Raw genomic sequence first — 12,801 nt, 5'->3', positions numbered from 1 at the left:
AGACCCGGGGAACTCCAGGGAGGTATGGCTTGCGAGGATCCCCAACGTTTTCCTATCCAGAATCCCCTGCAAACCTCAGATTTTGCTGAAAAAAATCAGATTTTTCTCAAATTTCTGTGTGGGACAGTTGTAGGATCATCGGGATGACTCAAATTTCCTAAAACCTAATATTTCCCCAGGTGTCCCGATAATAATGGTACCTCACTCGTGTGAGTGGGTCAAGTACCCGTGAAAGGCAAGGGCCCAAAACGTATTGTGGAGACATCAAAATTACCTATCACAAACCGATTTGCTTTTGCAAGGGGGGTCACATGAGTTTCTGGTCACTGGCTTGGCGGCCATCTAGGGAAACCTACCAAACCCACACATTTCTGAAAACTAGAGACCGAGGGGAGTGCAGGGAGGTATGGCTTGCGTGGATCCCCCAAGGTTTTCCTACCCAGAATCCCCTGCAAACCTCAAATTTTGCTGAAAAAATCAGATTTTTCTCAAATTTCTGTGTAGGACAGTTGTAGGATCACTAGGCTGACACAAATTTCCTATTACCTAGCGTTCCCCTAGGTCTCCTGATAATAATGGTACCTCACTCGTGTGGGTAGGCATAGTGGCTGTAACAGGAAATGGCCCAAATCATATTGTGAAGACATCAAAATTACCTATCACAAACCGATTTGCATTTGCAAGGGGGGGCACCTGGGTTTTTAGGCCCTGGCTTCGCGACCATCTAGGGAAACCAACCAAACCCACACATGCCTGAAAACTAGACACCCTGGGGAGGTGAATGAGGAATGGCTTGCGCGGATCTCCAATGTTGCCCTACCCAGAATTCCCTGCAAGCCTCAAATTTAGCTAAAAAAATCACTTTTTTCATAAATGTTTGCATGGGATCACTGGCCGGCACAAATGTCCTACCACTCAGCGTTCCCTTGTTCTCCTGAGTAAAATGATACCATTTTGTTTTGGGGTGGGGGCATTGGCATGCCAATTCTGGGCGCCTCCTACCCCTAAATATATCAAACAAATCCCTGGCGCCTTTTTGGCTTTCTGCCCCCTCCTTCCCAGGGACAGAACAGGGGCTACTTTTGGGGAGGGGTGGGGGATTGGCATGCCTATTCTGGGCAGCCCCGCCCCAAACTTTTGAAAAAAATAATTCCTGGTGCCTAGTGGGCTCTCTGCTATTGCCCCATCTGCCTCCCGGGGGGGGGGGGCAGAAAGACTGTAACATTAATTTGGGGTGGGGGATTTGCATGCCCATTCTGGGCAGCCCCAACCCCTACGTATAAATAAAAAAATCCCTAGGGCCTAGTGGGCTTTCTGCCCCCCATCAGGGGCTGTTGCCCCCATCTGCCTCCTGGCGAGGGGGTTAGAAAGTTGTATGCCTTCTTTGGGGGAATAGGGTGCGTGCATTGGCATGCCCATTCTGGGCAGCTCCTACCCCCTGGCCTATAAAAAAAATCCCTGGTGTCTAGGGTGCTTTCTGCCCCCCGTGGGTACGTTGGGAGCTACTGCCCCCATTTGCCCCCCAGGTGGGCAGAAAGGCTGTCTGGCAAAATTGTATGGGGGAGAACAAAGACCCTTGCCCAAGGGGCTGCTCCCCACTCCTTGGTGGCTAGTGGTGGATCCCTGCTTGGGGATCGTCCTTCTGAACCAATCCCCAAGCAGGGATCCACTAGGGATGGGGAACATTGGACCATTGGAATGGGAGATTCTCCCCTTTCCAATGATACATCTCCCATGTATTTCGGTGCTCGGGGGGGGGGGGGGGGGGGGCTGAGATAGCCCCACAAGCACCAAAACTGTTAAACTGACACTAAGTTTCAGGTTTTTTTTTATTTGTAATGACGACAGCGCGCCGTGCGCGCGATTGTCATTTCAATGAAAACCCTAACCATGCTTTGGGAGGTTGAGGAAGCTCTTTTCCCACCTACCAAAGCAAAAGAAAAATGGTAAATCCCTCTGCTTTTACAGCAAAGGGATTTTTTGAAAGTGTGCTCATGACTGAATGGTTCCGTCATGAGCACACTTGAACTTGTGCTCATGAAGGAACCTTTCCGTCATTAGCATGGAAAGGGTTGAGACATTTCTGAAAACTCTGCTGAGCATGGTACACTGGGAAGAGAGTGAGATATGCAGTATTTATTATTGGCAGAAAGGTTTCAGGCGTCTTTAGGTAAAATGTAAATTTGGTTTTAAAACATAAGGCATTACAATCCAAGGTGAGAGTTTAAGAGTTTCAAATTGTGACAACGTTTTGGAAATTGCATGCATTCTCATCTTACATGTTGCCAAATGTTTTGCTTGCTTGAATGTTGATCTTGTGCTTTTCATGCAGTAGATAACTCAACTTTATTAGTTTGCATCTTAAGTGAACAAGGATATCGGCAAGCTCTCATTTTTTGCTACTGCAAAGGGTTTTGGGGTCTTCAATACCGAAGTTGTTTCTCTTTTCACTGGCAAAATGAAGTGATTCATATTTAAGTTTACTGTTACTGAGTGAGCAATAAGCACATTTTTTGCTTGGCAACTCCAATTGAGAATTATTACATATTTTTCCTAGAGTCGGTCTTCCACATTAACTTTGATTAAAACCAGTAATGGCAAATATAGAATTATGTAGTTCCCTTTTCTCAGCCCATTAAGACAAAAACTCAAGGTAATTGTACATGTTTCCAGAGCGCATTTTAAGCAATGTTGAGAAAACATATCTACTAATGGGACAGTATTATAAAAAAAAGACTTAAAAGAAATATACTAGCCATTTTCCATACAATAAAATAACCATATAATTTGCTTTTTATTGCAGGTGCTTGGATTATTTGAATCAGTTCTATCTGGCGTGGAGGCTTTTTTTCTTTACAGAGAAGGGTGTCTTAAGAAGTAGACTACAATCATACAATTAGTTAATAATATTTCAAACCAATAAATGTAGCTCTTTATCTGTTGTGCATGCAGATTGTTGTGTTCATAGTGTGATACTTCATATTTTGTCTATGCTTATCATTCAGTTGATTACTTTACAATTTTCAATTAACAAATAAATATATCATATATAATCAAATTGGGCCTTGTTGTACTTAATGCCACAATTTTGCCTGCATTCAATTAAATGCGGTAGAACTCTGAAGGAATTGGTCAACGTACTGGCGCAGTTTGCCTCCTAATCTCCTCTTGTTCCCTCAGAATATGTTAACCAGAACTGGGATTTGACCCTCAATGAGAAATAAGTATTTCAGGATAAAGAGAATCTATACCTGTACCTATGTTTTCCCGCTTATTATTTGTGCATTGTTACTTTTCTCCTCAAGGGCCTTACCTAATCTGTTTGTAACGGTCACCAGGAATTTGGAGGTACTAAAGTAGCTCATCACCCCTGTTCACTTTCAGTTGGATAAGCACTCATTACCCAACTTTGGATTTGTCATAGAATTACATGCTTTTTGGATTCCTGGTTTCCCGTATCCTGCTGCTTCTATCCTCTTAGGGCATTTGCTCCTTGTCGCTCTATCCTTTTCCGCCGCTGTACCCGCTGGCTGTCTCCCTCCTGCCGCCGCAGTTGACATCCCCTCGCGGCCGCAGTGCGGAGGGGGTCCGGACCACAACTCCCAGCTTCCCCAGCGGTGGAAGCTGTCAGCTGTCATCGTTTACATCGCGCCTGGAGGCGCATAAAACTAAGCGTAGCCCAGGTGGAGTGGGTGACGCTTTTTGGATTCCTGGTTTCCCCGTATCCTGCTGCTTCCATCCTCTTAGGGCATTTGCTCCTTGTCGCTCTATCCTTTCCCGCCTCTGTACCCGCTGGCTGTCTCCCTCCCGCCGCCGCAGTTGACATCCCCTCGCGGCCGCAGTGCGGAGGGGGTCCGGACCACAACTCCCAGCTTCCCCAGCGGTGGAAGCTGTCAGCTGTCATCGTTTACATCGCGCCTGGAGGCGCATAAAACTAAGCGTAGCCCAGGTGGAGTGGGTGACGCTTTTTGGATTCCTGGTTTCCCCGTATCCTGCTGCTTCCATCCTCTTAGGGCATTTGCTCCTTGTCGCTCTATCCTTTCCCGCCTCTGTACCCGCTGGCTGTCTCCCTCCCGCCGCCGCAGTTGACATCCCCTCGCGGCCGCAGTGCGGAGGGGGACCGGACCACAACTCCCAGCTTCCCTAGCGGTGGAAGCTGTCAGCTGTCATCGTTTACATCACGCCTGGAGGCTCATAAAACTAAGCGTAGCCCCGGTGGAGTGGGTGACGCTTTTTGGATTCCTCGTTTCCCGTATCCTGCTGCTTCCATCCTCTTAGGGCATTTGCTCCTTGTCGCTCTATCCTTTCACGCCGCTGTACCCGCTGGCTGTCTCCCTCCCGCCGCCGCAGTTGACATCCCCTCACTGAAAACAGACATGTTAGCAACAAAACATTTACAAACACGCGTAAACGTACGCAACTTAGTGATCCGGAATAATTCCAGGACAATGCGGATTCACATACTTAACTTTTAACGGAGGTGAAAAAGTACCAATAGCTTACAAATCACATTTGTACTCACAATCAGAAATGAAATTCACTTCTACAGAAAAAATTCTGACAGCTGTTCATACTGCTGTAGCAAAAGAAAGAGCACTCGCACAGGGAAAGAGCATTATGGCCGTTACACCTGTACCTGCCTTAGAGGCAGTAATGAAAGCGTGCATTCCGAATGCTAAAGTTTTACATCCGAGATGGATACAAGGGGTTAATTCTCTTGCTGCGACAGATGTTGAATACGTTTTTGATCCTTATTTGAAAACAAGTCTTTTTACAATATGAACAAGAATGTCCTCTGCCTGCTGAAATTCTGCCTCTAGAGCAGTATGAATGTATAATTTATACTGACGGATCAGCTCAACCCGCTGCGGTGAGTAAACAAGCGTATAGTGCGGAATTCGCGATCGTTAATGGTGGTTGGCGCGATGGCAAATTAAGACCTATGGTCACTAAAACTCAGGGCCAGATGTATCAAGATACACTTTTGCGATTCTCAAACAGCGATTTTTAAGGAATCGCTATTTGAGAATTGCAAAATGGTATGTATGTAGAAATTCGCAATTTTTTAGCGATTTCTTGAAATTCCTTAATTGCAATTAGCAAATTGCTAATCGCAATTAAGGAATAATTTCCCATTCATTTCTATGGGTCAGGAGGCCCATAGGAATGAATGTGAAATTATTCTCAATTTGCGATTTGCAATTTGCAAATCGCAAATTGGGAATAATTTCAAGGGTGCAAGGGTGTCCAAAGGACACCCTGTTTCACCCCTGAAATAAGCATGGATGCACATGTGGTGCACATACATGTCCTAAGGGCATGTATGTGCATCACATGACACTTTAAAAATGCAAAAATGGGCATTTTAGAAGAAATTCGCAAATTACCACCAACTAGAAGTTGGTGGTAATTTGCGATTCCTTAGGGACAATTAGCAATTTTTTTTTGCATCATACATTGCATTTAAGGAATCGCAAATTTTGTGATTCCTTAAATGCAATCGCAAAATAAGGAATCGCAAATTTGCGATTCCTTATTTTGCACTGAAATTTGCTACATACATACCATTTTGCTCAAATGAGTTCGCAAACGCTGCGAATTTCGGCGTTTGCGAACCCATTGTAGCTTCATACATCTGGCTCTTAATCTCTAGGAGATTGTACAGCTCAGCAAGCTGAATTACAAGCATTCAAGATGGCTCTTGAGAATACGGACCGCGAATTCCCTACACTCATAGTGTGCGATTCGTATTTTTGCGTTCAATCTTACAATGAATTCTTGCAAAACTGGAATCAAAACGGTTACAAAGAAGCAAAAGGTGACACAATCGAGCATAAAATGCTTTGGGAACAAGTAGTTCAGTTACGACAAGGAACTACAAAACAGTCATGTGATACATACGCTGAGTCATCAACGTGATGGCGTTCGCGTTGAAGGGAATTCATTGGCTGATGAAGCCGTGAAGGCAGCTGTGCAAACATCTTTCGTAGCTGGAATCACTCATTCAACAAGCATTGGAAATGCAATAGGTCTCGCAGCATTAGAGTTAGTGCTTTTAGAATTGTTTATGGTTTTTTTTTGTAAATCTTTAGCATTTTTGTTTCCTGTAGCCAATGCTAAAGAATTACAAATAAAAAAAGCCATAAACAATTCTAAAAGCTGTAACTCAAATGCTCCGAGACCTATTGCACTGTGTGAGGGTGAGGGGTTGAGGGTGAGTGAGGGTGAGGGTGGGTGAGGGTGAGTGAGGGTGAGGGGTTGAGGGTGAGTGAGGGTGAGGGGTTGAGGGTGAGTGAGAGTGAGGGTGAGTGAGGGTGAGGGTGAGTGAGGGTGAGGGTGAGGGGTTGAGGTTGAGGGTGAGGTGTTGAGGGTGAGGGTGAGTGAGGGTGAGGGTGAGTGAGGTGTTGAGGGTGAGTGAGGGTGAGGGTGAGTTAGGGTAAGGGTGGTTTAGGGTGAGCGAGAGTAGTTGAGGCTGAGTGAGGGTGAGTGAGAGTGAGGGTGAGTGAGGGGTTGAGGGTGAAGGTTTGAGGGTGAGGGTGAGGGTGAGGGGTTGAGGGTGAGTGAGGGGTTGAGGGAGGGTGAGTGAGGGTGAGTGAGGGTGAGGAGTTGAGGGTGAGTGAGGGTGAGGAGTTGAGGGTGGGTGAGTGTGAGGGGTTGAGGGTGAGTGAGGGTGAGGCTGGGGTGAGTGAGGGTGAGTGAGAGGTTGAAGGTGAAGGGTTGAGGGTGTGAGGGTGAGGGGTTGAGGGTGAGTGAGGGTGGAGGGTGAGGGTGAGGGGGTGAGGGTGTGGGGTGAGAGTGAGGGGGTGAGGGTTAGGGGGTGATTGTTAGGGGGTGTGAGCGTTAGGGGGTGTGAGCGTTAGGCGGTGTGAGCGTTAGGGGGTGTGAGGGTGAGTGTGAGTGAGGGGGTGTGAGGCTTCGGGTGTGTGACGTTGCGTGAGTGTGAGTGTGTTTTTCTTGTGATGTCCCACTCTATTTTGATTCATTCTCCACTAAGTTTGGTGATTCATTGGGGGTGCGTGGCTAGCCGAGCTGCGAGATGGCCGCCATGTGAGCGAGCCCACCCAAAGTTCTAGGGCTCTGTGCAATGACAGAAGTTACAATTCTTGACCAGAGGCCCCAGTTGGCACACATGCAAATCAGAACCAAACTTTCCTCTAAAAGGAAACTCAATCCGCAACACAAGACCTGTAGTGCCGATAATGGTATGATACTTAGTTGTTTCTATGCGTTTCAAAAATAGCTTTAAGGTATTGTGACTTATTACACTCTGCATATATGGTTTATACCATGGTATTTTTTTTATAAATGTATTTGCTTTAAATCAAGGTACATAACTGAAACCAGAATGCAAGGGGTTAAATGTGTGCAGTAAGAAAATCTCCCTTTGAAGAGGCCTCCCACTCTTAGAAGACATGTAGGGTCATTGTAACATGCAGTCTGTGAGGCGGTAAACAGTGTTTTTTCTCATGTACATTTCGCAGTGCTGTAATAATACTAGTCAAATGGAATGTGACATCCACAGTTTTGTAATGGGGGTGTCTATATTGGTATACTTGATGGGAATAATTGTTATTGGGCCACAGACACTCCTTTTGTACCGTGCGTCGAGGTGCACGCCAGGATGTAAAATTCGTGCCAGAAATGCCCTGTTTTGAAAATTAAGGATAGTAACACCCTTGAAGTATTTCCTGAGAAATAAACCAATGTACGTTGACAAGCAAACGCTGCTGCGGAAGAGTAACATGTGAAGAAACGCGGGGTTTAAGGGCAGAAGCCCTCCCCCTCCAGCAGCGCTGATGCGGACAATGGTGGGAAGGAAGTGGCGGCAATTACTTGTGTTTGTTTCAGACACGGAGCACCTTGGGAGTAAAATCAGAGAATGGCGGCGGTGGAAAGAGGTTGATTGGGGTTTCCCCGGCTGTCTTGAAAAGTGAGCGCGCCGTTTGATTGGAGGAAGGCGTGTCATCCTGGGCCTGGCGTGAAAGCTGCTGCAAGCGCACGCAGGCCCCCTGGGGGGCTTGGCACTGTTTTCCTGTGCAGTGAGTTCTCTTAAGGAGAGAAGCAATTGGGCGGGGGAGGGGCAGGTGGTAGAGGGGCATTAATAACTGGTAGCCCTATATGCTACCCATTCCCTTGTTTATTTTAATGTATTTATTTCCGGTTATGTATAGCGCGGATCGTGTGAAGTCCACGTTAAAGCGCTTTACAGTGGAGTAGAGGATAAAATAAGATTGTGGAGAAGAGGCCGCATTAAAATATACATTCGATAAAAAAGCGAACTTGTAACACTGCCCTTGAATATTACTGTGCTGATAATAACAGTTGTGAAATGAAAAACGTGTAGACATATTTACGTGTTCAAAAATGATACCAGGGTCTGAAATAGATAACGGCATATATTAAGGATGGGACGGTAACCATAAGGACGACTAGCGGGCCAAAGCATGTCCAGTAAGTGATGGATGGGTTAATGCGGGTGTCTTCGTTTTGGGATAGCAGTTCTTTCGTTTTTATTGACATATATATATCCCAGCGTAATGGTGCGCATTTAGGATGAAAGGTTGAGTGTGAACCGCTAGTAATGAAGTGGCGGCAATTACTTGTGTTTGTTTCAGACACGGAGCACCTTGGGAGTAAAATCAGAGAATGGCGGCGGTGGAAAGAGGTTGATTAGGGTTTCCCCGGCTGTCTTGAAAAGTGAGCGCGCCGTTTGATTGGAGGAAGGCGTCCTGCCCATTAAAAGCACGGTGACAAAGGGAAAATCCGCTTAGCATCCATCGAGTCATCGCCCCATGCCTTAAACATGATTCTGAAATTATGTAATGTAATGTTGAAAAGTGAGCGCGCCGTTTGATTGGAGGAAGGCGTCCTGCCCATTAAAAGCACGGTGACAAAGGGAAAATCCGCTTAGCATCCATCGAGTCATCGCCCCATGCCTTAAACATGATTCTGAAATTATGTAATGTAATGTAATATAGTGCTCATGTAAAGCACTTCAATGCCTTTGTGCCGAGCTCGAGCAATATACAACTGTAAATGAAGGTCAGCAGTGCACCGCCCAAAATCGGAAGTCGAGAACTGTTCCGACATGTGTTTTTCTGGCTCACCCGAGCATGCTTCAGTACTTCCTGGAGAGCGGGCGGGCAGAGAGAGTGAGGGGGCGGAGCGGGGGTGTGGGAGGAGTGCGGCTGGCTGCCTGATAGAGTGGAGAGCGGGCGGGCAGAGAGAGTGAGGGGGCGGAGCGGGGGTGTGGGAGGAGTGCGGGAACAGACGGGAGGGGAGGAGAGTAGGAGGAGGAGTAGGGGAGGCACGGCCTAGCGGCCGTGCAATCAAGAAGTGAGGGGGCGGGAGAGTAGGCAAGGCAGGCGGCTGGGGCCATGTGCACGCGCTTTTAAGCTCAATGCGCATGCGCATTGAGCTTAAAAGTCACGGGCACTGCAAGGAATCGCCACGATTCCTTGCAGTGTGGATAAAGAGTGGATAAGCCCCCATAGTCTCGCTTGCTCGATGCGCATCGACAGGCGAGACCTAAAAACGAAAATAGACTGAGAAATAATGCTAGCTGTCAATGCGACAAGCAAAGGCAGCGGTGCAGCGTTACTTAATAAGTTTCCACTAAAATACTCATCCATAATTGATGCAAACTCCGTTCCTTTTGCTCGAATCCCTGGAGTGGGGGATAGAGTGATTCCGAATAGGAAACGTAGAGTAGCTTTGATATATGAAGCACATTTGGGAGAGGGTCTGATACAGCAAGGGATCTCTAAAAGTATATTAGCTGTAAAAGAGACGTTTTGGTGGCCAGGAATGAATGCTCACATTTATATGTTTGTCGTTGACTGCAAAGACTGCAACAGAGATCGCAGCACAGAACTCCGCCAGATACCTGACTATAGCATAGCCAGCCCAGTACAGACACCATTGTTGGATAGCATTAGACTATCTGCACGCAGACGTCCCTTTAGACAAATACAGTCCCACGAATATTGAGACAAGATTAATTTGGATGTGGCCTGAGCGCTCGGCTGACGCTCAAACTGTTATAAAAGATTTGCGAGTCTTTATCGGCACATACACTACATTCTGATCAGGGTCCTGCGTTTAGCTCTCGAGCATACAAGAAGGCCATGGCCAAATTGGGCGTTGCATTGGGGTACTCTAGTCCATTCCATCCTGAGGGAAATTCGGTAGTGGAGAGAAAAAAACGGGACATAAAGCAATCTAAAACAGCTAGGGTATTAGGCTCGGGTGACGGGGTTGGCCAAACATCTAATAAGTGTCCAACGTAGTCTTAACAATCTGCCAAGAAGTTCTCCAGGGGGTATCACTCCATATGAAGTCCTTTTTGGGACCAGAATGTTAGTAGCGGACCTCGATTGTCAGACTTCAGTGGTAGACCAAAAACCTTTTGATATCAAAGAACGTTTGGCAGTTTTACAGGACTTAAATTAAATAAGAACGAAACGAAGTAACATGTTCCTCTAACCAACAATCACTGAAGAGAAACTGACCGTCCCAGCAAGGCCTGTCTGGATCCCAAAACTTGGTGATCTGGTCAGAGAAAAGATTGTGGACAAGAAGGAATTTGGACCTTCTTACAGACAACCAGTACCTGTCCTAGCAATCCACGGATCAAGAACAGTATTACTGCCACCCCTTGCTGGTAAAAATTATAAAAGGTTCATGTCGATCGACCTGGTCAAACCCCATCATGTGGCTGATCATAAGCAGTAGGCCAAGTAGACTCCACCAATGTAGCAGATGCCCTAATCTGGCTACTATCCAAGAGGTTCAAACTGAGAAACTCATCACCTGTAAAGAATCTGGAGTTCGAAATGAAGGACTAAGCAATAAAGCTATGGAACTTGTACCTCTTGAAATCCAAATAATAGTTTGTCAAGAAACGCCTGTCTACAATGAAGTAGTAGCTGACTACACAAATGTAACAAATGATCCTGTGGTTCCAGCGATTTCAACGAATCCTGATCCTGAGGGGACCGCGGGGTCAGCTAGGGAGTGACTGCTGCGCCTTTAACGAGGCTGGGTCACCCCCTTCGCTTCCCACGCCTGCCGCTCCTGCCTCCTGTGCCTAGGATAGAGCGACCCAGCCGCCGCTGGGCCGCCCGGATCTACCCCGCCTCCCACGCTTGACCCTGGTACCGCGATCCAGCCGCCCGCCATCCAGAGGTCCCGCCGCTGCCTCCCTGCGGCCCCGCCCACCACCAGCCCATTGGCCGCCCCGCTCCCGCCACCCAGCTGACCCGCCCACCCGGCTCCTTACTTATGACGCCCCCAGAGCGACTGCGCAGCGGACACGCGCAGCGGGAGCGCCGTCTGAGCGCCAAAGGTGCGCCAAAGGTAAGCCCGTCTATGCCCGTCCGCGCCTGGACCGCGCCCAGTGCCAGGACCCCTGGCCCCCGCAGACACCCGCCCACCCGCCAGACCTACGACACCACTGATCTCAACGCACTCAACGCCGGCCGGCTGCTACCGAGCCACCCCGAGACGCACCCACGGACCCTTCTGCTGCCACTCCTGCAAGTTCACCTGCATCCGGACCTGCACTACTCCAGCACCGACCAATACCAAGACGAGCAACAGCAGCAGCCACCTGAAATGCATCCTGCTCAACACCCGCTCCATCCACAGACACGCCGACGAGCTCTGGAACCTGCTCGACACAACTTCACCAGACGTCGCCTTCCTCACGGAAACCTGGATGAACGCCTCTTCAGCGCCCGACATCGCCATCCCAGACGGCTACAAGATCATCCGTAGGGACCGCATCAACCAGACCGGAGGAGGCATCGCCATCATCCACAGGAACACCATCCGCATCACGACCAACACCAACGACACCCGAGCACCCACCGAGCACCTGCACTTCCAGGTCCACATCAACCCCAAGACCACCCTCAGAGGCACCCTCATCTACAGACCCCCGGGACCACGCACACAATTCAGCGAAGACATCGCCGACTTCATCAGCCCGCACGCCCTCCTCTCCGCTGACTACATCCTCCTCGGGGACCTCAACTTCCACCTGGAGAACAACAACGACCGCAACACCACCACCCTGCTGGACAACCTCGCAAACCTCGGACTCAAGCAGCTGGTGACCACCCCCACCCACTACGCCGGACACACACTCGACCCCGTCTTCTCATCCAGCTAGGATATCACCTTCAGCCACGCCACCGGACTCCACTGGACGGACCACAGCTGCGTCCACTTCAGCTTCAGAAGGACCACGATCCACCACCACCAGCAACAGGTTGCACGCAGAAGCTGGAACAAGATCTCAGCCGACCAGCTCGCGACTTCCCTGAGCAAGAACCCACCCACCAGCGCAACGAACCCCAGCCAAGCGGCCACCAACCTCCCGAAGTGGATCAGCGACTGTGCAGACGACCTCGCCCCCCTGAGGACCCCGCCTAGCAGACCCGGCAGCAAGAAAGCCCCATGGTTCACAGACGAACTCAAGAGCTCCAAGAAGAACTGCCGAGCCCTCGAGAGAACCTGGCGCAGAGACCCTACACCGGTCAACATGACTGCCCTCAAGCCCGCCACCCGAAAACACCACCAACTGATCCACGCCACCAAGAAAACTGCATTCAAGGATCGACTGGACAACAACGCACACAACAGCAAGGAACTCTTCAACATCGTGAAAAAGCTCTCCAACCCCAACGCCGGGAACAACGACATCACCCCTTCGCAAGACCTCTGCAACTCCCTCGCCTCCTACTTCCACAACAGGATCGCGGACATACACAACAGCTTCAGCACTCAACCGACGCA

At 48.7% G+C, this 12,801-nt stretch overlaps 1 protein-coding gene across 1 annotated transcript in view; it reads left to right on the top strand.

The window, feature by feature from the left end:
- The window catches only part of LOC147673836 (chemokine-like factor), a 365,715-nt gene extending 362,834 nt beyond the window's left edge, over positions 1–2,881 (top strand). The window contains exon 4 of the mRNA XM_086946422.1: positions 2,804–2,881. Within this exon, the coding sequence (XP_086802548.1) occupies positions 2,804–2,881 (78 nt within the window). The remainder of the gene's footprint in view (positions 1–2,803) is intronic.
- The last annotated feature ends 9,920 nt before the right edge of the window (positions 2,882–12,801 follow it).

The sequence above is a fragment of the Lissotriton vulgaris genome, chromosome 12, assembly GCF_964263255.1.
Source record: "Lissotriton vulgaris chromosome 12, aLisVul1.2, whole genome shotgun sequence".
Classification (NCBI taxonomy): Eukaryota; Metazoa; Chordata; class Amphibia; order Caudata; family Salamandridae; genus Lissotriton; species Lissotriton vulgaris.
Note: the sequence above shows the minus strand (reverse complement) of the source record. Positions and strands in the feature narration are given on the sequence as shown.